Source organism: Cyphellophora europaea (genome assembly GCF_000365145.1).
Source record: "Cyphellophora europaea CBS 101466 unplaced genomic scaffold supercont1.6, whole genome shotgun sequence".
NCBI classification, from domain to species: domain Eukaryota; kingdom Fungi; phylum Ascomycota; class Eurotiomycetes; order Chaetothyriales; family Cyphellophoraceae; genus Cyphellophora; species Cyphellophora europaea.
In genome coordinates, this window is record NW_008481812.1 from 1145841 (window position 1) to 1171453 (window position 25613).

Genomic DNA, 25613 nt, shown 5'->3' on the forward strand with positions numbered 1-25613 from the left:
CTCGATTAGTGTGTATGTTTATCATTCGGCATCTTCGCGCCGGGCGAGCCGACAGGCCTGTATACAGGTTCGGCTCCCCGCAGCCGTTGCTTCAATCAACGCAGCATGGGTACTAGTATTAGTGCGTTTGTTTGGCAGCGACTGCTCGTTCCTAGCATCAGTACAACTTCATATGGGCTACTCAACACATCGGGACGCGGTCAAGGGTCTGTGATGGGGACACCGGTGTACAGAGGCCGAGGCCACTGAAATTCAGTCAAGCTTCGCCGTCTTCTGGGGACTGTCTTGGCAGACTTTGACGTCAATCTATGCCCCGGCGATTTTCTACCTTTCCCATCTGCTGCAAGCTCTAAACGCAGCTTGTCACTACGATCAACAGTCCCTGTGCTCCCACGAGAGTCGTGAGGAGATAGAGACAGTATGCTACTACGATCGACGTGCCTCACATGGATATGTCTCAGCCTGGTCACGGAGAAAGAACCTCCGTGGCACCAGATCTACTACAATCTCCTCGGATCGTAACATGTTGGACAGAATGGCGATCGAGTAGTTGGGGAGTACTGTGCGAGCAACATGATCGGCGGTAAACGGACGAATTGTCAGCGTTGGACGGCCCCACAATGTGCATAACATGGGGTTCACTGCACCAAGCAATTTCGAATTCTGGGGTTCCGGGGAGGGCTCATCGAAATAGGCAGGTCAAGGGGTCTCTCTCCTCCCATTTGGAGGAGTCTGCCGGCTACCACTGTCATCATACAGCCTAAAGCGATCCATCACCGAAATTACAAAGCTGGAACAGGTAGGAGATCAACGAAACTTATGCATCTGGGAAACCTAAATAGAGGATACCGAGGTATTTTTGTCTGTGCCTCATAAGGAGTCTGCAGTTCTACAGAGAATGTATACGCATCAGACAAGGGGTGGATCTCATTTTCTCCGGGTCATTGACATGGTTTACGATTACCTATGCTTGGATTGGATGGATGAAAGTGGAATGCTAGCACTTGCAGAGTGGAGGGGTAACCCCTTGATGCTACCTATATGTTCACAGATGCCACCGGGATGACTTCAAGTCGTTGCGGACTTCTCTTTACTTTCTTCATCACTCGTTCAACACATCATATTATTCAGTCACTCATTTCTGTATCACGATGAAACTTCACCTTGCTGCTGTCGTAGCTGGGATCGGAGCTGCGCATCAAGCGTTAGCATTCCCCCATCTAGGTGCGAAATTCGAGCAGAAGCATTCGCGATCTATGTTCAGCACCATCAAGAAGCGCATCAACGGCATCCTTCCAGGGTTCGACGCAGAAGCTCAGCGCATCGATGTCTCAGGCGATCATGCTTTCCTCCCACCCGGCCACGGCGACCTTAGAGGCCCCTGCCCTGGCCTGAACGCCCTCGCCAACCACAATTACATCCCTCACGATGGCGTTGCCACCATCGGCGAATTTGTCGAAGCCACCAACAAAGTCTTCGGCATGGGCATTGACCTCGCCACCTTTCTCTCCACCTACGGCGCCGTCATGGACGGAGATCTGACATCTTGGTCAATCGGCGGTCCGCCACCAGGGGGGCTCCTCTCAGGCATCCTAAGTCCTCCACGCGGCATCAGCAATTCCCACAACAAATACGAAAGCGACGTCTCTCCTACCCGCGGCGACCTCTACCAATACGGCAACGACGACCTAGTGCAGGTGCCACAATTCGCCGCGCTCTACGCCAAACAATCGCATGTCCCCGACGACCAGGCCAACTACGACCTCGACGTCCTCACCGACTTCCGTGTCGAGCGCTTCCAGCAGTCCATCGAAAACAACCCTTACTTCTTCAACGGCCCCTTCTCGGGCGTCGCTGTCCAGCCCGCGGCCTACACCTTCATCTTCCGCTTCATGGGCAACAAGTCGGCCGAACACCCCGAAGGCATCCTCAACAAAGAGGTGCTGAAATCCTTCTTCTCCATCACCGGCGACGAGGGTGACTTTACCTACACGCCGGGCCACGAACGCATCCCCGAGAACTGGTACAAGCGCGCCCTCGGGGACGAATACACCATCCCCTTCTTCGCACTGGATCTCAACACAATCGCGCTGGCGCATCCGCAGTTCCTCGACATCGGCGGCAACACCGGCACGCCGAATTCATTCACGGGCGTGAACCTTCAGGATTTGACCGGCGGGGTGTACAATGCCAAGAACCTCCTCGAGGGCAACAACCTGGCCTGTTTCGCCTACCAGGCCGCGATCCTGAATGCTCCCGACCTGCTGAAGGGGCTCTTGAGCGACGTGACGGGTGCGGTCAATAAAATCACTGATAGTCTGGGAGACACGCTGGTCCAGCTGGGCTGTCCACAGCTGGAGAAGATAGATGATAGCCAGCTCAGCCAGTTTCCTGGCTATACGAAGCTGAAGGGCGATGGCACGTACTAGCGCGATCTAGCTGCAACAACGTTATCCTGGCGCGCGACTACGGCCACCGGCAAAGTGAAGCATTTTTACTGCCTCTTGGCGAAACTTTAATTTCGAGATCACGTTTCTGCATTGACTCTTGTGCACAATCCAGGTGCTCGGTTGATCGAATCTTTCTGAGCTTGAGCTCTATCGCCTGTGCGACCCCATTATTTCCATCCAAAGTGGAGTCTTTTCACTGCCTCTTGGCAATATGAAGGAAGCGTGAAGGGTAACTGTCTAGGTACGTTACGTCGCCGTACTGGAGGTTCTTAGCTGGTCGCAAAGGTACACTTCGGTATGGTCATCATATAGAGCGTTCTCCAACACTGAGGGTCGTTTGTATCCACCAGAATAAATCTGCGCGGGGAAAAGCAAGGACAATCTGATTGAAGTGGCGGAGCAGGAGGTGAGCCCCCGGGTCGCCTCTCTGCATCAAAGAGGCAAAGTCGCTAGTACATAGTACAGGGAATTGGAAGACGCATCTTGACAACTTCACAAGGAGAGCTGGGTCGGCGTTGGCGGATTTGGAGCTGCGAAATTCACCCATAAGGGAAGTGATCAGGCACAGCTGGCTGATCGCAGGCGCATATATATCTTCGGTGACCTTAGTCACGTCTTGGCTCGTAGCTGTTCGGTCTGAGGGTTCACGGGCGATGGCTTGACGCAATCGCTCTCGCGAATCGGGGCAGACTTGCGCCAGATCAGCAGATGTTTCCGTTGCACACGCACGGATCCGTGGGGCAGTCTCCGATCGCTGATCAAGGGCTTGCGGAACACTCTTCAATAGCGCCTGCTTCAGACTGGCGCAGAAGCCAAACATGTGGCCGCTTGAGGGGCCGGAAGAGATCGAGGCATTACTGCGAGAGAGGTTGAAATCGCTGTGGCTCCAGGTCTCGTAACCAAGGAGCAACGAGGTGGTTATGAACGCGTCGATGTGCATCGAGCTGCAGCCTACAGATAACGCGCGATGGAATTTGGTCAGCGCTGCAGAGAACTGTTTAGAGGCTATGCCTGGTAGACATGGATGCTCCGGGTGGACAAAGGACAAATGTCGTGCCGCAACGCAGAGAATTGCATCCAACAGGAACCCAAATTCGAACGATAGCTGCATTGAGTAGTTCCAGAAGTCAGGTCCGTACGCAAGCGTATGTCGTGTGCTGGTGCTGAAGTGCTGGATCAACTTGTGTTGCAATGGCATCAACGAACGATTGACGGGTCGCTGACAGGGAGATCCGGCTATATGCAGTGGTCGAGGTGTGTGTACTGCCAGTATTGCAGACCGCCGCTGACAACGCTGGCCGCGTCGAACACAATTCACACATGGTTCGCCTTCATCACACTGCCACCATCAGTGTTTATGATTGTTGCCAACGACCTGTCTGATACGAACCTTCACTTTTCGTCTCTTGCAGTTGTGGCACCCAGCTGGGAACAGCACGTCAGCATCATGAGCTTACTGAGACGACACTCTCATGATCACTGACTCTTGGACTTCTGGTGGACTCGTCGCTGCCGTCCTGGATCTTGACTAGAGACTGAGAACAGAGGCTGTCCCCACTTGACGGTGTTGATGATGAATATATTATTACCCATTCCGTCTGTAAGTAATTGAGCATGCTTTCCTTGAGAGGGCTGTACTCGTATCGCCCCTTTTGGCATTTGCGGGCCTGTGCGATGATCTTGAACGACACATCGATGAAATGCAATGGACGACAGAAGCTGTATAGATTCTAAGGTGATCCGTGACTAGTTGCAAAGTCCGTTCCTAAGGCCGAGCAGTGATACTATTCCTAACAGAGCGATACGAGCTCCACGAGGGCAACGACCCACTTTGCTGCACGGTATGGACTCCACGTCGAATGCTTCAAGGGTTCATCGACGCTCTGCAGTCTTCATAGCTCAGTAGTGTTACCGGAAAACCGGACTCTTTGCAGGTTTCACGACTTCTTCGTAAACCCGACGCTAACCCCATACATTGGAAGGAGCAAGTATATAGGCCGGCATCAGTAGATAAATAAGAGACCTCCTAGGTCGCAATGGTCCTTTCTCCCATCTCTGTCTTTCCTTGTGACCTAGTCCGATCAGTCAAACCAAAGTCCCTTCGACTTACTTCAACTGTCACGCGCCATGGTACCTCTTTCGGCCATTGTAGAATCCAACAGCCGCATTGCTTCAACATTCCCCAAGGGACTCGTGGCCGTCTTTGTTGGTGGCACTAGCGGGGTCGGTGAGTATACCGTCAAAGCGTATGCCAAATATGCACCCGCTTCCTCCCGAGCCTATATCATAGGTCGATCAGAAGACGCCGCCAACCGTATCATCGCCGAGTGCACGCGGCTCAACCACACACTTAAGGTTGAATTCATACAAGCCGATGTCAGCCTCATCAAGGCCATTGATGATGTCTGCCGCCGCATTGCAAGCAAAGAGTCCGCCCTCAATATTCTCGTCTTGAGCCAGGGCAGCATGGCTTTTACCGCAAGTACGTAATGCTTCCCACTGCCAGACCCTGACTCCAACCCTTGACCTACTACATGAATCAAAGCCACTGACGCTCTTCCAACAGCAACAAGTGAAGGCCTCCCCCTTGGCCCAACCCTTACCACACACTCTCGCATGCGCTTCATACTCAATCTGCAGCCTCTGTTGCAGGCCGCACAAACCGAAGCCCAACAACCTCCGTTGCGTCGCATCGTCAGCGTCCTCGCCGCAACCTATGAAGGCGAGATCGACACCTCCAATCTTGCCGGCGTGGGCCTTCCGCTGCGAACGTGGCGGAACCAGACGTCGGCGATGCAGTCACTGCTGCTGTACGAAATGGCCAGCCACTATAATGGTAGCAGCAAACACGGAGCTGCTGCGTCAGGGGAAATGACGAATCATACAAACATCAGCTTCATGCATGTCGCGCCGGGCGTGGTCAAGAGCGGGATCACGCGCGAGGCGGTACCGTCTTGGGGCATCACGATCATGACGGCGGTTGCGTGGCTGTTGGGACCGTGGGTTCGCGTGTCACCGGAGGAGTGTGGGGAGCGACATCTGTTTTTGGCGACGAGTGCGGCATTCCCAGCTGGGCCGGTAAGAGATGATCATGTGCCGGCTGGTGTGTCACTTGGTGCTGGAGTCGAGATGGCGAGGTCCGTCGATGGGAAGGTTGGTGGTGGTGGAGTGTACTCGGTTGGTGCACGAACAGAGGTTGCGTCTGCAGCCGTTGAGGAGCTGCTTGCTCGCTATAGACAGGATGGCACGGCTAGCAAGGTGTGGGAGTATGTCATGGCAGACTTCAGAAGGATCACTGGCGTCGAGAAAGCGGAGTTGTAACGAAGCCTGACATATGGTCATCTAAGGAGCGTCAGCTGGATTTCAGTGGACCGAGAAATGAGACTCACTTTACCCTAAGAAGGTCCTTGACCGACGGAGTTCTGTCCTTGTCAGCAGAAGAAGCAGCACATTCCCTTCCCTTGCCGTTCCAAGACAGCCGCGAAGCACACAGTAACCTCAGCCACAAGTCGTCAAATGATTCATATATATTCAATCTCACCACTTTGTCCCAGCTCGCGCTATCCTGCTGTTCACTACATGGCCCCCCACCATTTGTATCCCCCTTCCTTCATTTCTTGCCCTTCCATCATCTACCCTCCTTCCACTCCACCTCCACCCCCATCCTCCTATCCCCAAACCGATTATCTCAGATCAAAGCAGAGCCGCAACGCCCAACAACCCCGCACCCAGCGCTCCCAGCCCCTTCGCCGAGGCCCCCGAGTCACTGTCCGTCGCGGCGGCCGCGGCGCTGGAGCTCGCGCTGCTGCCGGCCTCGCTGGCGCTGGACGTCGCGGAACTGGCGGACTCGGATGCTGAGGAGGCGGCGTCGGAGGCGGAGGAGGTGGCGCTGCTGCTGTCGGTGCTGCTGCCGGAGGAAGAAGAGGAGGCGCCGGGGGCGCAGGTCGCTGCTGAGGGCTGGTGGAAGGGGGAGTTAGGGTTGGTCGGGTCTTTGGGTGGGGAGTGGGAAGGAAAGGGGAAGGTGTGTAGAGTGGGAGTTGTTGGTTGGGAGTGTGATGGGGAACGTACAAGGTCCGATACGCCCGCGGGCTCGCAGATGGTGCGGGCGTAGGTGAGGGTGGCGTTCTGGTCGTTGACGCTGCAGGCGCCCGCGACGCAGCAGGAGATGGCGTCGATGAAAGAGCTGGAGGAGCAGATGCCTAGGTATTCCCGATCAGTCTTCCATTTTTTTGGCTTGCTTGTTGCTTTCTTTTGCGCGGATGTAGGTGTATTTTGTTGTGATGGCGCAAGATCACAAGAAAGGGTCGTGGAGAATGGGGGAGGGACGTACACTTGGGGTCGAGGTTGCAGTTCGAGGGGAGGCCTTGACGGACACAATCTATGGCACCTGAAGTGGAGAATGCGATGTTAGCGAGCGTGCTACGAGCGACGATTTGCGGGGGTGGATGCCGATGTCTTGGGTGGCACAGGTAGTATTCCGTAGGCAGTGGATGCCAGGTGCTGCCCTGATTGCCTTGCTATTCACTGTGGGACAGCATTGTAGTTGAGTCACTTACATGCGGGAAGACCAGCCAGGGATTGTGCGGCACTAAAACCGACAGAGGCGATGAGTAGGACAGCGGTGAATTTGTACATGGTGAATGAATGATGCTTTTACGGATGCTGCAATCTGTACAGGGCACGACCTTTCGACTTGTAGGGAAAGGGGAATTTACGAAGAGATAAAAAACCGCCGTCCTCTCGGTGGCTTATAACAGCGCCGGGTGGTCGACGACAGCACCCCTCCTCTCCCTTCAGTAAGCTAGCTACCGGCGGTTTGGCTGAAGCTGAAAGGCCCAGGGTCACGGAGGAGCGAGCGTGTGATTGGGGACAGCCTAGGCCCATCGCTCCAGGCGACACCAATAGCGGGGCGGGCCCTGGAGAGACCCCTGCTTGATGGCGGGGAGCTTATCCAGATCCACGCAGCCTCCAGGGGCTGGGTCATTCTATGGAGTCGATGCGGATGGGTGACAGCTCCTAGACATTTGGAACGTCTGACAGGCGTCCGCTGACAATGCAGATTGATATTGGGCTATATTGCACAGGAAGAACGACATTCAGTCGGTTGGCGTATTCTGTGGTCGGGTGATCGAGCTGGCCAGCAGGACGTACGAGTACGCGAGTTGCGATCGCGGCTCGGATCTCATGAAGAAGCAGTGGGCCGACAGCAGTGTTGCCCAGCAGGAAGCCTGCAGCTTGCATCTGCAGGGAGCACTGTTTGGGGCGTCACTGGGGCGTACGGCCCATGAAAGCTGGCCAAAGACCCCCTAAACCGGTAGATCGCTTACTTCTTCGAGGATGCGCCCCTTAGGAGCGCCCGCGCTCAGCCCTGCCAAGTGGCCGAGTGGTTTTGGCGTTAGGCTCTGCCGCTGAAAGCTGCCTAGATACCTGAAACGGCATTCCACCTACCGTATACGGCTACCCACTCTGACTCCAATAATTTCTGCCATAGGTTCCAGCTCTTCCGTTATTGCGACAGTTGCGTCGCATCGATTGGAGGCCAGCTGGGTACAGATCGCACTAGATTGAGGAAGATGAAGTGTGGTGCAGGCAGGGCCGGCAGATCTGTGAGGGCGGGTGAGCGCCGACCAAGCCAAGCCTGGGCTGGATGGCCGAGTGGTTTGGTGCTGTTCAGGCCGATGAAAGCTGAGGACTTGCCGAAAGAAGCAGGTGGCCTTCCCCACAGGGCGCGTTCGATCAGTCGCTCGGAGGCAGCAGGTTCACAGTGCACATCCATCTGGGACATGCTAGTACCATCAACAAAAGCGTTACCCCTTGTGTGCAAACGTATGATCATTAGATGGTAGGAGTATACGTCGCCGCGCGAGCCTCTTTCGTCGATACAGCCATTGCGACAAAACCAATCCATCGCTCTTCTATATCCACTCACAAATTCCCCCTCTCCTGCTGCTCCCGCTCAATAGCCTCAAACAGACTCTTGAAATTCCCCGCGCCAAACCCCTCGAAATTATTGCGATAGATAATCTCCACGAAAACCGTGGGGCGGTCCATGAGATGCTTGGTGAACAGCTGCAGCAGATAGCCGCCCTCGTCAAAGTCGATGAGGATGCCGAGCTCCTGCAGGCGGTCAAAGTCCTCGTCGAGCTTGAGGCCCGAGCGCGACAGCCGCTCCTTCATGGCCGCGTAGTACGTGGCGGGGACGGTGATGAACTCGACGCCCCGCTCCATCATGTTGTGCACCGTCGTGATGATGTCGTCGGTGCGGAGCGCAATGTGCTGCACGCCCGCCCCACCGTAGAAATCCACGTACTCCTCGATCTGGGACTTTTTCTTGCCGACGGCCGGCTCGTTGATGGGCATCTTGATCTTCTCGTCTGCAGAGGCCATCACCACCGATCGCAGCGCCGAGTAGTCGGTGCAGATGTCCTTGTCGTCGACTGACCAGAAGCGGTGGAAGCCCAGCGTTCGTTCGTAGTAGTCGCATGCCTCTTCCATGGAATCCCAGTCTTGGTTGCCGACCACGTGGTCGACGTGTGATAGCTTGACGGGCGGGAGGTACTTGGCCGCGGGGTCTACGGTGGTGATCTGCCGGTAGCCCGGGAAAAATAGGTCTGAAGGGTAATCGGAGCGTTGGATGAGCGTGTGTGTCGTGTCACCGTAGGTGCGGATTCGGGCAGTCACTATCGATCCCCTGCTGTCCGACGATACTGCAGGTGGTGACACGACTGACGCGCCACGCTTGACGGCAGCGCTGTAGACGGCCTCTGCATCATCGACCGCGAAAGCAACATCGTGTACGGCATCACCATGGGCCTCGAGATGGGCGTGAATTTTCCTTAGCTCGTCCCGCTCAGCGTCACTCAGTGGTAAGCGCGTCTCTGGAGAATGGACAGGTGATGTGAGGACGAAGCAGACATTGCCGTTCTTCACCACGTGGGAAGCGATGTGGCGAGAGCCGGTCTCGAGCCCTCGGTATGCGACCTTGGTGAAGCCCATGCGGGATGTGTAATAAGCAGCCGCTTGCTTTGCATTTCCCACGTACCAGTGGACGTGATCATATCCTTCATATGACCCTAGCGACTGGGACGACTCGTTGTTCAGGGGGGTCGATAGAGGTCCATTCTTCTTTGCTGGAAGGGTGGTAGGCCCGAGCTCTGGCGATAGTGCGATGGGTGCCATAATGTCAAATTATCCGAGTGCTTGAGAAGTGTTGATGATTTGTGCGTTGAAGCTGAATGCAAGATCACGTATCGCACGGTCATCATATAACATCGGGAGTTGCTAGATGACCAGTGCAGCACTGCGATATCCGGCTGACCAAGGCGTTGTGCCCGGATACAGGCCTGCACCAGCACCAGCGCAAGCATTCTGGAGTAGCCGAGCATCCGCCTTTGTTCAATTGTGGGGAGCGGAGTTTGGGGTGACGTATCGGAAGCGAGGGACAAACAAAGGTGGCCAAGATGTCCGGATACTCACGGACCGGATATTTTCTTCGTGGCCACCAATGCGCCTTGAACAGCGTCCGGTATGCGAGCGCGGCTGTTCCAAGAGATATACATGTCGGCAACGAGTATCCTTGACTAGCTGTCAGCATCACTTTACTCCCATACTACCAGGATTCGTTTACCTGTACACCCGCCAGAAGCGACCATCATAGTCATACACCTCACCCGTGTCGAGTCTCGACGAATTCCCTGCCTAAGGTGGATAGAGCAATGGCAAGCGCAACCCAACTCAGCTTCAACGATAACGCCGTGCTCGGCGCACTGTTCGACCCAGAATCCTCTCTCTCAAACAGCACACAAATCAGCGACACAATTCCATCACAAGCCGCAATTCCGGAACTTCAATCCATTCAGGCAGCAGAGCGAGAAGCGCTCTTGCCTTTGAACCAGGAGGAACCGTCGGAAAGCGACATTTGGAAGTCAATCTCGCAGTTAGACACAATTATCCACAACAACCCGACATATGCCTCGGCGTGGAACAACCGAGCTCAAACGCGAAGGATGCTGTACGACATTGAACAGCTGTGCCAGCAGGTGCAGGAGTTGAGGATGGTACTTGATGACCTCTCACACGCCATCGATCTTGCAACTCCAAAGAATCCATTGGCTCCTGTGCCAGCCATGGACGCCAAGGTGCTGGCTTCTGCGCATACTCATCGAGGATATTTGTTGTACTCCGCCTCGCGGTCAGCGAAGCTAGCGAAAGCTGTTATCAGCTCCGTACCCAACCTTCACAGACTCGACAAGGACGGCCTGGAGGAAATGGCAAGTCGAGAGTTTACACTCGGAGGTCGATATGGAAACGATACTGCGAGGCAGCTTGCCGTCAGAACCAACCCGTACGCAAAACTTTGTGGTAGTATCGTAAAGGAGGCTATGCAGAAAGAAGTGGCGGACTATAATTCGCAGACCCAGGAGGTCCGAAGTTGAGTTTGGGTAAAAACTGTACACACGTCAAGACAGCGAAGTAGTTTGAACCACAGATTTTCAGGTTGAAGGGGGCAAATTCCAGAGGAAATCCAGCGATCCCAGGTCAAGGCCTGTAAAGCCCTGGTCAACATCAGCACCAAAGGGCGCAAATGAAGCATCGAACGGCTGCGCAAGCCAGTCGTCCATGTCCGTTGGAAAGCCGTTTTGCATGTCTGCTTCATCAAAATGTATCACACCTACTGGCGGCGCTCCTGTTGCATTGGGTTGGACTTGACTTTGATCCTGTTGGTTCTGAGGTGTCGCAGGGGGTACTTCCATAATAGATGGTCGGCGGCCAGACGCAACAGGGGTGGATGGTGCGAAGTCTTTTTGCACCCGGAAATTGTGCCGGAAGCGGCGAACATGACGCTCCAAGAGTAGCCCATAGCGTGATGATAAGTGTATGTCGTCGCATATGTTCGTCTTGAGCGCATAGATGCACTTGTCAAGAACTTCCAGAGATATCTGCAGATCAGACCTTCTGGTTCCAAGACTGATGGCTTTGAGGAGAAAGACTGACGCCGAGGTGATGCTAATAAACACTCGAGCAGGACAGAATCTCAGGATATCAGCCTCCGCCAAATCCACCGCAATTTGAAGCACGCTGCGGCTAGCGTCTACGACCTCTTGAATGAAGAGATAGTCATGGTGATTTTCCTTCTTGAGAAAGTCGTAGTCTAGCGCAGTGACCGGCATCTTAGTCTTCGCTCGTTCCACCACAGCTTGGATAGCCAATGAGTTGGTGTACATGCGAACATACGAGTAGTCGAGAAAGACCATTAGCTTCGACGAGTTGGGTAGAGCCCGCGGGTTGAAATCGGTGTAACGCTTGTGCCACTCGGCGAAGAGTGGCCGGAAGTGGTCCAGAATGCCGCTGTACCTGCCGGAGCCCATCAAGTTACGTGTGGATGACTTGCTTGGAAAGCACATCTCGGTAGTCGCCTTTCGTAGCTTGGTTATATCAATCCACAATGACACCAGCCGGTCCCAATCCTGTGAGATCGGGTCTTGCCAAGCAGCAGATGGGTAAGTCAACGACATGGTGATACCTTGAGGCAACAGGCTACTGCAGCCCAGACGCAATGACAGCTGCGAGACGTACAGGAACAATAGCCTCCGGGTCTGTACTCTCACTAAGGGCGAGATTTCGTACGGGTCACCGTCAGGCGACTCCTCAAATATGCCAAGCTCATGCGCGAGGGTAGCGGCAAGTCCGAGTAGCATCCAGCTCATACGGTCGGAGCGTTGTGCCGGCTCATAGACTTCTTCTCTCCAGCGTACTTGCTCGGCGGAATCTTGTTCATTCATCTGAGGTTCGCTCTCATCCACATCTGAGGCCAAGCTAGCATCCCAGCCTTCGCTCTCAGGCGGAAAGTGGAGCGCTCTTGGAAACCATTCGGTCAACAGCAGCAGTGCCTTGATACTCCCGAGAGAGCGAGAAGAAGACGGAAACTTGTCCTGACCAAAGGTGATGCGCTGAACTAGTGACTGAGCGACGTTCCACAGTCTTTTGTGGAGAAAATCGGCTCGAGACGCACCGCTCATGCCGTGGAGTACATGGTAACGGGTCGAGATCAGCAGGATCGTGGTACAGAGCAATGGTTCCCCAAGGATGAAAGTCCGCTGTCTGCAGGCTTCCTCTGACAATGCAGATGCCAGAGGTGAGAGGATAGCTACATTACGGAAGAAGCTAATGAAGTCAGTCAAGGCCTGCAGAAAGGTGGAGACTAGCACATGTTCGTGTCGGAGAGAAATCTTACAGTTCGACGTAGCTAGCAGCTTCGGAGGGCGAAAGCCAGCCTTGCTTCACAAAGCGATGCTGCTTCCATAACGACAAGACGCCCGGCGCAGATGCGATCAAGTTGGACGGAGTGATGGGTAAGCCACGGATAGAGGAGATGGTTGCGGGAGAGTCGTCACCATTCGAGTCGGGGGCGGAGCGGGCTCGTCCATCGTCCGCTTCTTGCTGTTCAACAGCCTTGAACAGCAAGCCGAGCGCATCGTGTGAGCTCGATACCACAGTGTGAACAACGTCAGTTTCGTAGGCTTCGGAGGCAGTGCCGCCGCGAGGCTGATGATCAGGCCGGTGATTGCCGTTTGCTCGCGCTACCTGAGACACGACTTCCTGCTTCACAGGCGAGGAGACGCTGGTCGTGCTGTTTGAATGCTGGTGCTGATGCTGATGCTGATGCTGACCTGACTGTAGCGAGTTGCCATCAAGGAAGCTGAACTTCCGTTTCTTAGTCGATCTCTCAGCGGTGAAGACGCATTCGCGCCGTTCGCGCAGACACTTCACACACGCGGCAGACTCCGGGGAGATCTCGCATTTAGCTTTGGTCTGGCGGCATCGTATCTGGTCACGTTAGTATAGCCGTAGGAGAAAGCAAGAGACGTACACAGGCCATGTACGATCGCTTATATTGCCGCTGCGAGTTTGACGGCCGGTTTCCGAGCTGTGGAGCTTGGAAAGGCGCGGATGTGGCAGACATGGCACAGAGATAAGGCCCGAGTTGGATGATAGAGCTGCAATCATCAGAATAACAACTGCCGGCTGCAGTGGACGGGCTTCAGCATATTGGACACGCCAACAGGAGATAGCCGCAAATACAAAGACCCGGGGTATTGTGTTACGGGGTAAGCTGGGGAAGGGTAGCAGGTGGAAAGCGCCGGGAAGCAGGACATTTCCATCAGGTAATTTGGAGCGTCTTGGCACTCGCCTTCCGGTGCGTCCGGATATGGGTTAGCGCGAGGCAGTAAAATGAATACATGTATGCATCTACTGCTGATGGTTGGCATTGTTTCTGTTGGGTTGTTGGACTGTTGTATGAATTGGAGTGATGTCCCAAGTCCCTAGAGCTTGGTGCCCATGTTGACATGGACAGCCTTCTCCTGCAAATACGAATGCAGGCCGGCTTCACCAAGCTCCCGCCCAATACCACTCTGCTTAACACCACCAAAAGGCACCCGGAAATCGCTATCTTGCGAGCTGTTGATCCAAACCATACCAGCCTCAATCTTCTGCGCCACACGGTGTGCCTTTTCAATATTCTGCGTGAATACTGCGCTTCCAAGCCCGTACGTTGTGCCGTTTGCCAGCTTGATGGCCTCTGCTTCATCCTTGAAGGAGACAAGCACGACGAACGGGCCGAATACCTCCTCCTGATAGATCTTCATGCTCGGCTGCACATCCGTAAACACGGTGGGCTCGATGAAATATCCTTTGCCCTCTCCCACGTTCTTGTAAGGAACACCACCATGAGACAATTTGGCACCCTCGCTTTTTCCCGTCTCGACATAGCCGAGCACTCTCTCGTACTGCACCTTGGTCACCTGAGGACCTTGGAAGGTGTCATCCTTGAAGGGGTCGCCAACTACTGATGTCGACTTGACTGTCTCGGTGAACTTCTCAACGAATTTGTCGTAGATGCTCTCCTGGACAAGAACTCGTGAGGTAGCAGTGCAGATCTGGCCCTGGTTGCTCATGATACCCGCATGCGCCCATTTGGCGGCCTGCTCGAAGTCGGCATCGTCAAACACGATCAATGGTGACTTGCCGCCGGTCTCGAGGGTAATATTCTTCATGTTGACACTGGCAGTCTTCATGATCTGTTTGCCGGTGGCGGTGGACCCGGTAAAGGCGATCTTATCAATGTCGAGATGAGAGGCGAGGGCTTGTCCGGCTTCACGACCGTAACCGTTGACGATATTGATGACACCAGGAGGGAAGCCCGCTTTTGGAATGAGCTGGGCAAAGTATAGAATCGAGAGGGGCGTCTGCTCGGCAGGCTTGAGAACTATACAGTTGCCAGCAGCGAGGGCAGGACCCAACTTCCACGCCGCCATGGCCAAGGGGTAGTTCCAAGGAATGATCTGGGCGCAGACGCCGATGGGCTGCTTCAGTGTATAGGCAAATTTGGCTCCAGTAGTTGGGATGGTTGATCCGTGAATCTTGTCTGCCCAGCCTGCGTAGTAACGAATAGTACCGGTGACCTCTGCTAGATCCTCGTTGAGAGCTACCTGGTATGGTTTGCCATTGTCCCAAGTATCCAGGGTTGCCAGGATCTCCTTATTCTCCTCAATCAGGTCAGCGAGTTTGTACATCAGAGCACCACGGTCGGTGTTGGGCAGCTCTCGCCATGCTGGATCGCCAAAGGCAGCCCGTGCTGCCGCAACTGCCTTATCAATGTCATCAGCAGAGGCAGCCTCAACAGTGGCTATCTCCGACTCATCGCTATCCATGTCAGCCGTCAGCATCCATCCGGAAGGCCCAACTCACGTTGGACTGATACTCGTAATGGTTTGTCCACCTGTAGCTTTGACAAACTCGTTGTTGATGAAAAGGCCAGTGGGAAGCGTGATCTTCTTGCCGTTGGGGGCAGTCAGATCAACCTTGAGATCTGCCATACTGGATGATTTGGAAGATGAAAAGGGTCTTGAATAGGCTTGCGAGATCAAGTAAAAAGGTTGCGTATAACGGACTGAGACCCGGGCGCAAAAAGAAAAATTGAAGAGAGGGGTAGTGGACCGCAAGAAGGACGACTTCATCAATGTCTCGTTTCGTAAGCCACGCCGATAGATAAAGGGAACAGGTCTTCGGATCCGGCTAGACTGTCAATAGATGTAGTAAACGAACGCTGCCCAGTAGAATATGGTTACTGGTGCCTTTGCTGCACGGGCCGGTGTTGCTCGGTGCTTGAAGCTGGGAGCTTAGGGGAGCTCGCTTCGCTGGCGCGTTCCTCCGCAAATGTTCCGGCGGCGGGGCAAAACGCCTTATCGATAGGCCGCTGTGCGCTGCAGGGTTTGGGATACCGTACGCCTTTGTAGCACTGCAGTCTGTAGACTGATCCGTGTGGACGATCAAAGGATCGAATCTATGCAGACAGACGGGTACCATCGCTGTTGGCCATTATCGCCAGCGGAGGCGCAAGATCTTGCAAGTGGAAGGCTCCTTGACAGCCAGCTCTGCCAGCGGCCCTTGGCAGCCCCATGCTCTGGTTAAGCCACGTGCCAGTGGCAACAGCTGTGGCATCGTGGCGCGCTACGCTTATCAGCCGTCGGCCTTGGACAACATTCACTCCGAAAGCTGTGGACACTACTGCATCGCACCAAGATCGTGGTAAACGCTCACAATGACGTTCAAGCAGCGCGTTGGGCGTAAGCGGGGCAGTACCTTCCCTTTTGAGCGCCCTCGATCTGCAGCCGCAGCTGCAGCCACATTCCAGGGATCTAGCTTGCGTAGTACACCCACACTCTGCACCCAGTGTGCCACACTACGTTCCCAGCGCAGCCCTTAGGTGCCACTTTAACTCTTGTTTGCTTCATGCACGCCATTTTGTCGTTGTTCGATCCGCCGCGTGGTTGTCACACCTACCTGTCACTTTGAAGTCTTAATCCCCGATATCTGACCGATGGAACAGACAGATTTACCATCTCTTACGGTATCGGTAATATGACACGCTGTTCTGGAACTGTATCAGGCAAACGGGCGTGCCTACAGCTTGCTGTCATTGGAGTGAGAGCAAGTCATCATCTCGGCGTGTTTGCCTGAATGCCAAGCCATTCTCATGCCAAGCTTTCCAAGCGTCGAGTAACGAGGCTGCTGTTCCCATGGGGCGTTTTGACGTGTTTACGCACACAACACCTCTCACATGCCCCGAACTGCCATATAGACACCTGGTTGCCGTTAACGACCAGATCACGCTACAGAATCTCCAAAAAATCGACGGCCAGCTCAATGTCGGACGAATCGGGACCCCCCGTGTCCGGAACGTCCCACCCTTTAACACCCGACTCACTCATCAAGCCACATAATTCAATAGCCTACTGGAACAAAACGCCCTCTACGGTGAGCGGCATGCTCGGTGGCTTTCCACAAGTGTCTCGAATCGATATCACTGGCTCGCGCACTTTCCTTGTGAAACTACTGCGAATATCAAATCCATGCCCCTCTCCAGCTCCGGGCAAGAAACTGTAAGTGGGACCTTTTTCCCGGTGTACATAAGTGCCAGCCAAGGCGATGAGCGCTCGGATGGTGATACTATCGGGTCATGGCAAACCAAGGACAGCATGAGCGCCCACAAGACACCGCCCTTGCCCGGTAACGTCCACCACACATGTCAAATCTGATCAAGCCATAATGTTTGCACCAGTTGCGGAACATGCCGGCATGGCAGCCGTGTTCTTGCATTGCCCTCCTGGCTACATCTTGTACACTGGCGTAATTGCATTGATACCTGTCTGGCCGTCTCCCACAACACCCCAAATCAACACATTTCGATCTCATCAATGCATACATGCCCGTCCAACCTTCCCATTTCCATCTCAACCCAATCCGCACCGCCAAACCAGACTAATCTTCCCTTCCAGAAACCTCAGTGCCGACACCGGCGCCGGCATAGGGCGCATCACCACCTCCCTCCTCGCGCCCCTAAGCACCTCCGTCGACGTAATCGAGCCCATCACCAAATTCACCGACCAACTCCGCGCGGAGCACCCAGCCCTCTTCACCTCCTCCCCACCAACCATCTCCCGCATCATCAACACCGGCCTCGAATCCTGGCACCCAGAGCCCAACCGCCACTACGACCTCGTCTGGAACCAGTGGTGCCTAGGCCACCTCACCGACGCCGCCCTGATCGCGTACCTGCGCCGCCTCCGCCCCGCCCTCTCCCCGCGCGGCTGGGTCGTCGTCAAAGAAAACGTCACGGGCGACGGCAAACGGCGACGGTTTGTTGCTCCGATCTCAAACGCAAGTGAGGACACCACCACCTCAGAACTGGGCGGCCACGACGATGACATCGCGCACGAAATCCCCCTGCAGCTCGGCGATGAAGACCAGTACGACGACGAGGACAGCAGCGTGACGCGCAGCGCCGGAAAATTCGAGTACTGCTTCGCGCAGGCGGGCTGGCGGGTCGTGCGCACCGAGGTCCAGCGCGGGTTCGGGAAGGAGCTGGGCTTGTTTCCCGTGCGGATGTGGGGGTTGCAGCCGCTGGAGGAGGGCGGTGATGATGGTGATGTTTAGCAGAAGGGGCAGTAGTGGTAGTGGCTGTGGTTGCAGAGGATCATGGCGATTCATTCAGCGGGGTCCCCAGGTTTCTGCAACGGCGCTTTTCTGCTAGACCACTGCTTTCCGTAGGGTGCACCGGTACACGAGATGGGGCGCCTCTCCTACTGTGGAAGTAAGTGCAGGTGGGCAAGCCTACCGCCGGTGTTTAACGGCTACGAGTCTTTGTCTAAGCACATACAGAAACAAGTATATTGATCGCTCTTCCACAACTGGAGCCCTCGCGCAACTCACCGCAGTCCACACACGAACCCCAGCCCCAACCATTAAGACGCCAACCCTACCTAACCAGCAAGATTCTTTTCGTTGGCGCGAGTGAAAAAATTTGCAAGAGAAAAAGCCTTTCGACTGACAGTGTGTGTGTGACGCTTCACTGCAGCAGCAAGCTTGAGAACGCATCGGCTCCTGCGCAAATAGATTATCTAGATGCCACTGTCAGGCTCAGACAACAGATTGGGAGTACCGAAGAGCGTGTGGACGTTAAGCTTATGGCAGTGATTTACTTTGCTTTGCTTTGCATTGCTTTTCATTTCATGTCATTGCCTCGTGCTTGTTGCACTGCACTTTGTACCGACCGTACTTGAGTTTCTGACTCAAATAGCCAGGGTCGCCTTCTAGAAATCCCCCGTCTCTCGCGTGCGTGCATGGCGAATTCCGTGGGCTGATTCTTGGTTGCATCGCCCTCGTCACTCCCTGGCCACACGCCACGCAGGGCCAGAATATCTCGAATTTCGCGTGTATGCATCCGTCCCGTATGCTCTGTTTGTCTAGCCTGTGTAGCGGGAGCAAAAGTTGGGTGTTGGAGGGGCAATAGTACGACACTCGTTGCACGTGTCGGACTTTGCAACTTGCCATATAAGGCGACCGCAGCAAGGGTCATGATGTTGGACCCAACCGTCAGCTCAGATCCCCTGCCTCGACACTCTCACCAAGCGACACAGTGGTGTACTGCAGCTGCTTTCTCGCCATCTCGAGATGGCCGTCCGCGTCCGCGTTCAGGTCGCCTACGCAGCCGAGCCTGTCAGCTCCAATCAGTACCAGCAACCAGTGTTGGGGGGGGGGGCCAAAGTCAGCGAAAACTCACCATCACTGCTCTCATCCTCCACACCATTGACACGATTGACCGGCGTCTCAAAGCTACTAGCTGGCGCCTTACCATCCTCCAGCTCCTGCGCCTCGACTTCTCCGTCAGTATCGCCCTCATAGCCACCGCTCTTGGACGGCTGACCCAGGCCGATGGGTTCACCCAACTGCTCGAGAATGAAGCGCCACTCGGCCGGGCTCACGCTGCTGACGCTGAGACGGCTTTGCTTGAGCATCTGCATGTTCTCCAACGCACCACCTGGACTGGCGAAGGTGCGTAGCTCCTTCAGGCCGATTTCGTTCTCGAACTTCTTGACGAAGTCGACTTTGACGAGCTCCCACTTGGGCTTCGCACGGTCGGATTTGGGGTCGTAGTATGGATGGTCAGGATCGAAGGCGGACTCGTCGATCGAGTGCTCTTCAACGATACGCATAACACCAACAATGGCGGGTTTCTTGCAGTTGGAGTGATAGAAGAATGCAAGGTCATTGACCCGCATAGCACGCATGTTGTTGCGGGCGACGGGGTTGCGGACACCTAGAACAATGATTAACGGGTGTGCCAACGTGATGAAAGACTAGACTCACCGTCCCAGCCTTCAGGCTCAGTCTTCGCGGCCAGGTCATCGATGCTAAACTTGACATCGACCCCCTTTTCCATGCGTGAGTCAGGCTCAGCTTTCATAAGCCAATACTGAATCTCAGGATCGACAGACTCGTGAAGCAGAGAACTCTTATGCAGAGCCTCCTCATCGGTAAGCCCATCAACCTCGTCCGCCTTCTTCGTCTTCGGCTGCCGACCACGACCCTTCTGAACCTTCTTAAGCGGCTCTCGGTCATCGACAGTGGCATTTCCGACTTGCTTAGGTCGACCACGCCCTTTCTTCGCCGGAGCCGCAGCCTTGACTTCAGCCTCAGCCTCAGCAGCAGGCTCAGCCACCACAGCACTGTTCGGATTCTTGTTCTTCAGAATCCCCTTCCTACCACCCTCAGCACCCTTCTTCACAGGCGTCTCCTCATCACCATCAAGCTCCACCTCCCCTCCCTCATCCGCCCCAGTCTTCTTTGGCGATCTTCCCCGTCTCTTCACACCATCCGTCTTGCCAGCAGCAGCAGCCGCCGCCGCCGTCTTAGCCCTGCTGGCCTGGGGCCTCAGCGCAGCAGGTGCATCGCCACCAAGATTCGCCACAGCCTTCTGCCTCGTGAAGTTATACTGCGGATTCTCATTGCTCGTCGAGCGTCTCTGTCTTCCCGTACTCGCGGGCGTGCTTGCGCGTGACGCCTCATGATTGCTGTAATTATTGTTGTCATCATCACCGATGACGGTAGCATTATCGCCAATTCTGACTTTCTTGCGCGCTGGGCCGCCACGCATGGTGGTGGTGGTAGAAGATGATGCTAGTATGGAAGAAGCTGCGGGAGCAGTAGTAGCCGCTTTGCGCTTTTTGGGCGGCATCTCTGTGGGATGCGCGGTGTGACGGGGGGAGGGGTTTCGGGAGCGATGTGTGAAAAGGAGGAGAGTAGGAGGGTTGGGCGGGTTGGGTTCGAGTGGAAGAAGCGCGGAAGGGGAGTGGTTGGTGATAAGGAGTAGGACGTTGAAAGAGTCGTCAATAGTGTGTCGACAGATGAAACAGAACCAGGTATGATGTCTGAAGTTCAGATCAGATTTGGATGCTAGGACTTTTTTCTTGGGGGTTCAAAGCAACTGAAACGCGATTTCTGGAAGGCGCGCTTGTCGACACGCGGGGTAAAGCTTTAATTAAGCTCTCGGCTGTTGCCTAGCCTAATGCAACGCACCGTTTAGGCGAAGCTGCAGTCAGCTGGAGGCGTCGGGTATTCGTAGCAGCTTCTCACTCCGACATCAACTTGCTTCTACAATGTTCTGAAGAAACACATGGACATCTTTGGGAAGATGTTTGTAGAAGACGTGGCTATTGAGAGCACAACATACATACATTCACGGCGTCCCCAAGGGAGACTACATTTGCTTCCTCTCTGGACTGCATGGTGACAGAGGAGCATGGTTCGTATACTAAAACTACAACTAGAAGAGGACTACATACCTACCTGTTTGCTTTTGCAAAGCAACTCGCGGTAAGCATCAACGTTACTGTTCAAACAGATCTCAGACCGTCAGATGAATCTTTAAGATTGAGATGATAGCCGAGTCTCGAGTTCACCACAATAGCACCGAACTCGCCACCATCTCTGATGTATACCAGCAGCGCGTCGTCAAAATCAGGAGTACCATCGGTCCAGGTGATCTGCATCAGCACCTCTCGCTCGAGCTACAACGTGCAGTCAAATTTTGCCCCGTCTGGTCTCGGCGAGTTGGCACAACTCACGATTCTGTGTCTCTAGCGCTGCGCTGACTCGTAGCACAGTGAAGAAAGGACGCCGCAGTACCAAGGCTCGGGTACTTGGAACAACACCAAATGCCGCACCCCGCTCCGAAATTCGGTGCAAAGCCGATTCTCTTCGGCCGCAGCCTAGCAGGCGATCTTGATCTTGAAATTGGCTCGCGTGGTTTGTCAGCGTCCGGTTTCTCGGCATGAGTCGTAGTAATCCTCGCGTGGAACGCACCAGCTAGCCTAGCTAGCTGTATTCACACAAGCTGGTGCTCTCATCGTCTTCACAGTACGGATACGTGATCTGAGGCCGGCATTTTGATGTCGACCTGGACTTCCAGTGTGGGCGCCGAGACCGTAGCACCATGATCCATGACCCTGCAGTTAACATGGAGCAAGTGGCATCTCTTTTCTTGAAGGAGCAATCCGGAGTTTTGCCTTCACACTAGAAACCTGGCGGCGGGCGCAGAGCTCTCCAGGACCCACCGGTCTCAGCAATCATATTTGCATTTTCGGTCTTGGTGTCGACCTCTTGTAACGAAGTACTTGGCGATATTAACGAAAGCGGCAGGTGAGAACACCGTGACTCCCCTGTGCGTGGGCAGTGGGCCCCTGAGCACGAGCTCCCTAGCAAGGGTTCCATCGTGGGTCGATGCTGTGGAGCAATCCACGCGCTGAAGCTGTGATCCCAGATTGCGGCTGCATCTCGAGCGCTGATCAATAATCTCGCAATCGACCATACCGGACTAGAACATGGCCCACTCGAAGCTATCGAGGAGTCCAACGTCTGCCACAAGCAAGAGTTGGTCACCGCCATGCGTTTTTTGGCCGCTGATGCACCGGGACAGATCTGGAGAAGGGCAAGACTGACCGCATGGTACTTCCCACACGTGCATGGTCGTCGTATAGTTTGACTCTAGCCAGAGCTGCGGCTGATCTTGCATTTCCGTCGTGGTTGAGTTCACCCGAAAGACTGTGCATGGTGATCAGGGCCGACTGCTACAATCGGTCACCGCCCAGACATCACCATCTACTACGCAGACAAATGTCAGCACTAACTTCGCCAATCCTCCGCCAATCTTGCGTGCAAGGAGCCAAAAGCCATGAGCTCTGAGAAGTCGCCTGCAGGCGGTCGCTTGAACCAGCGGCCTCGTTTGCCCATGGCGAGAGCGCGGTCCGGGTCTTTCAGCGCTAGCCCCACGCAGATCGTTCAACAAAGACTCATTGCGGTGGACCTAGCGAGCTCAAGAGTGACCGTGCCTACAAGCCTTGGCTGGCGGCTGTTATACCGAGACAGGTGTGAGGATCCAAATCATCCCTGAACAGCCTGTGTGATCACATCTCAGCAATTGGACACGGAAAGTACGGACCGTCCCACTGGACGCCGTTGTCAAGATCATTTCCTTCCTCGTGTCGGACTCAAGGAAGACGACAGGAAGCTCAGCTGTTGAAGCCGAGACGCTGGTCAACTGTCAGAATCGCTGACGAAGGCCTCATCCTTGTCGGGGATCCGGGTTTCGAATGCAGCTGTTCCCCGCAGCACCCACCCAGCATACATCCTCTGACTATTTGACGGCCTCGGGGTGTGGATCTGTTTATTCCGAGTATGCGGAAAGGGCAGTTGCAGCTGTTCGTGAAACGATAATGAAAAGTGCCAAAACAGGAGTTAGCACTACCTCCCCAAGCCATCTGACGTCGGGTTGATGTAGTCCAAGGTAGAACGCACGGCTACCCCTGACGGGGGCCATCTATCTGACTTTTCGTTCCTGCGTCTGTCCGACCATCCTGCTGGGTCTGAATCGGGCCTCGTATGGACCACCACCTGGGCGAGTGGAGCCGATCTGCGAGAAGTGCGCTTGTCAAACTTGTGCAAAACTGCTTGCACTGCACAGGGCTCGCAACTAGCTCACGTATTGTACGTAGGTGTCCGGAGGATGACGTGCCTGCATCGCAGAGACTCGTTCCGCGGAGTAATAGCGAGCAGCCCCCTTCGTAGTCTGTAACCCGAGTCATTGGTGAGATGGCACTGCCGACAGTATAGTCGTGGCGGATGAAAAACACTCCCGGGGCTGAATCTTCTCCGAACCTAGTAGAGTGACTTGTCACTCGATAGTGTTTGCAAAATTCCAGAAAGGAGCTGTTTTGGCCATAAGAGGGGGGAGGCAGACGGATATCCAAATGAGGGAAGCAATGCTGTCGCTCGCACCTACTGTACAATGCTAAGGGCGGTCGGGCAGCCCCCTGTAGCATCAGATAACATGACAGAGTTTCGACCACCACCAGCAGGCACTAGCTAGGTAAGATCGTCCGGCTCAAACTCAGAGGCAGGCCCGAATCGAGTACTTCGTGACTGACTCGTTCTTTACTAGAGAGAAAGCGCCGCTTGCGGGAGTCCCAGATCGTTCGTTACTTTGCATTAAGGTGAAATGAGCAATAGAGCTTCGCCCTACTTTGGGCATCTGTGCAGGCATGCAAGCGGTCAGCTGCAGGATGGTGTGGCCGCGATGCCTGTCATGCTACCTCCCACGTGCACAGGCGCATCTAGCTTCTCATTCAACAACAACAATGACTTTGTGGTCTACGACGTCATTGGTTGCGCTGTCAATAGTCGATTTGAGTTGTTTTCTGTACTTGTGGCTTCAATCGAAAATTGTTGTGTCAAAGTAAGGCAGCCACTGTCAGGAAAAGTCCCGGCTGCAGTGTCTCTTACGATATGGACCAGGCAGCATTTACAAGAGCAGAACCGATCAAGGAGTACTCCTTTACGGCAAGTTTTAACGTCCAGCCGTCTGTGTGTGATGACTATCACAATGACTTGTGACTACATGCAACTGTTCCGGTGAGGGACGGACCGTAGCAGCGATGAGATGGTGGGTGGTACCATTTGGTCCGACATATCGTCCCCTGGGCCTCATGCCCCTCACCGGTTCGATTGCCGGGCGGTGGCGCAAGCAGTGAGCGACATCGTAAACTTTGCGTCACTTGACAAGGGGCGCCAGCGGCCACGGTGTGGCGCCTGAGGCGATCTCGAGGCGAGCATCGCGCCTAAGCTAGCGTTAGACCTAACTTTCGCGGGGAGCCTTGACTTGTGGACTGTCGACACGAACATTGTTATGCACAGCTTGCATAATTTAGCGATGCAAGCGACTGGCTGCGACTTTGCTGGTAAAGCTTCTGAACCCCACGTTGCTGATACAGCCTCCAACACCCCCAGAACCTGGATGGCATGTACCGTACGGAGTACTGTAGGTATGATTGCACACACGCTCGTGCACCCCACCTACTACTTTGTTTTGTTGGCGCAAAGTCTCGCATCAGCAGCGTTTCCAGAACCACAGGCACAAAAGCATCCCCAGTACAACCAATGGTATTGAGCCGACCTAGTCCGAAAGGTAGTAGGATTAAGCAGCGCCTTTTGCGACTGTCGTCACTAGGTAGATGCTACAAGTTGCTGTCCTGTGGATTGCTGCCCAGACTGAAAATGCTGGCAACGATATGCACTGCGACTGAAGATTGGGCGCCAGACGTTGTGAGGAAGCGGCGACCGAGGTTCATCTCAGCAGGGTTCAGAAGATGTCTCGAGGCTCCTGGCCATGAGACATGGTCTTCGAAGGTCAGATCAGCCTCTGACCAGGGAGACGTCCGCAAATGAGGCTTATCCTCCCCATGCTGTAAGCTCCAGTGCTCGAGTCAGGTTGCATCTTCTCTGTAGCCAACTGCAATCTCTTTCGAGAGTTTTCGCCCCGAGCCAGATGGCGGGAAACTTGTCCAGGCCAGTCCTTGCGAGTAGGACCGTAGACTCTGCGGAACGGTCGGCCGACAACACTGTCGAAGAAGCTTGTTGATGGAGTGGTTTCAGATACGGCGCGGGACGAACTCATTCGTGATCCTGGACCTCCGAAAGAGGGTTTGACTTTCAACGGGACGCTGCTTCCTAGTGGGGTTGACCCAAAAGCCTGGGAAGAAATAGAAGGCCAGCCCACCATAAGTTGGAGCTCTAGCTTTGACCATAAGCCCTTAGCAGACTTCTGTGCAAGAGGAACCTGGCGCCCCTAGGACCTTCTTCGGTCAAATATAACACGGCTTCACATCCCCCGGGGCGCAGATCGAAAGACACTTCCAGCGCAAACCAAGGCCGAGAAGTTTCGTAAGGGGGTATCGAAGTTCCGCGATCGAAAGGATCAAGATTCTG

General features: G+C 54.7%; 9 protein-coding genes across 9 annotated transcripts; 4 read left to right on the forward strand and 5 right to left on the reverse strand.

Moving 5' to 3' along the window:
* Positions 1 to 1151: 1151 nt before the first annotated feature.
* On the forward strand, positions 1152 to 2429 carry HMPREF1541_06656 (uncharacterized protein; the record flags this gene model as incomplete). Its single annotated transcript, XM_008720986.1, has 1 exon — positions 1152 to 2429. The coding sequence occupies one exon, from the start codon at positions 1152 to 1154 to the stop codon at positions 2427 to 2429; it is 1278 nt and encodes a 425-aa protein (XP_008719208.1).
* Positions 2430 to 4577: 2148 nt separating this feature from the next.
* Positions 4578 to 5771, forward strand: HMPREF1541_06657 (uncharacterized protein; the record flags this gene model as incomplete). Its single annotated transcript, XM_008720987.1, has 2 exons — positions 4578 to 4932; positions 5017 to 5771. 2 exons carry the CDS (start codon positions 4578 to 4580, stop codon positions 5769 to 5771), a joined length of 1110 nt encoding a protein of 369 aa, XP_008719209.1.
* Positions 5772 to 6143: 372 nt separating this feature from the next.
* On the reverse strand, positions 6144 to 7085 carry HMPREF1541_06658 (uncharacterized protein; the record flags this gene model as incomplete). The annotated part of the gene is made up of 3 exons (XM_008720988.1): positions 6144 to 6649; positions 6781 to 6837; positions 7007 to 7085. 3 exons carry the CDS (start codon positions 7083 to 7085, stop codon positions 6144 to 6146), a joined length of 642 nt encoding a protein of 213 aa, XP_008719210.1.
* A 1290-nt stretch (positions 7086 to 8375) lies between these two features.
* HMPREF1541_06659 (4-hydroxyphenylpyruvate dioxygenase) lies at positions 8376 to 9629 on the reverse strand (the record flags this gene model as incomplete). Its single annotated transcript, XM_008720989.1, has 1 exon — positions 8376 to 9629. The coding sequence occupies one exon, from the start codon at positions 9627 to 9629 to the stop codon at positions 8376 to 8378; it is 1254 nt and encodes a 417-aa protein (XP_008719211.1).
* A 536-nt stretch (positions 9630 to 10165) lies between these two features.
* HMPREF1541_06660 (uncharacterized protein) lies at positions 10166 to 10885 on the forward strand (the record flags this gene model as incomplete). The annotated part of the gene is made up of 1 exon (XM_008720990.1): positions 10166 to 10885. The coding sequence occupies one exon, from the start codon at positions 10166 to 10168 to the stop codon at positions 10883 to 10885; it is 720 nt and encodes a 239-aa protein (XP_008719212.1).
* Positions 10886 to 10942: 57 nt separating this feature from the next.
* HMPREF1541_06661 (uncharacterized protein) lies at positions 10943 to 13413 on the reverse strand (the record flags this gene model as incomplete). Its single annotated transcript, XM_008720991.1, has 3 exons — positions 10943 to 12614; positions 12685 to 13277; positions 13321 to 13413. The coding sequence occupies 3 exons, from the start codon at positions 13411 to 13413 to the stop codon at positions 10943 to 10945; spliced, it is 2358 nt and encodes a 785-aa protein (XP_008719213.1).
* Positions 13414 to 13774: 361 nt separating this feature from the next.
* Positions 13775 to 15328, reverse strand: HMPREF1541_06662 (uncharacterized protein; the record flags this gene model as incomplete). The annotated part of the gene is made up of 2 exons (XM_008720992.1): positions 13775 to 15155; positions 15201 to 15328. The coding sequence occupies 2 exons, from the start codon at positions 15326 to 15328 to the stop codon at positions 13775 to 13777; spliced, it is 1509 nt and encodes a 502-aa protein (XP_008719214.1).
* A 1732-nt stretch (positions 15329 to 17060) lies between these two features.
* On the forward strand, positions 17061 to 17948 carry HMPREF1541_06663 (uncharacterized protein; the record flags this gene model as incomplete). Its single annotated transcript, XM_008720993.1, has 1 exon — positions 17061 to 17948. The coding sequence occupies one exon, from the start codon at positions 17061 to 17063 to the stop codon at positions 17946 to 17948; it is 888 nt and encodes a 295-aa protein (XP_008719215.1).
* Positions 17949 to 18887: 939 nt separating this feature from the next.
* On the reverse strand, positions 18888 to 20448 carry HMPREF1541_06664 (uncharacterized protein; the record flags this gene model as incomplete). The annotated part of the gene is made up of 3 exons (XM_008720994.1): positions 18888 to 18994; positions 19075 to 19611; positions 19662 to 20448. 3 exons carry the CDS (start codon positions 20446 to 20448, stop codon positions 18888 to 18890), a joined length of 1431 nt encoding a protein of 476 aa, XP_008719216.1.
* Positions 20449 to 25613: the final 5165 nt, after the last annotated feature.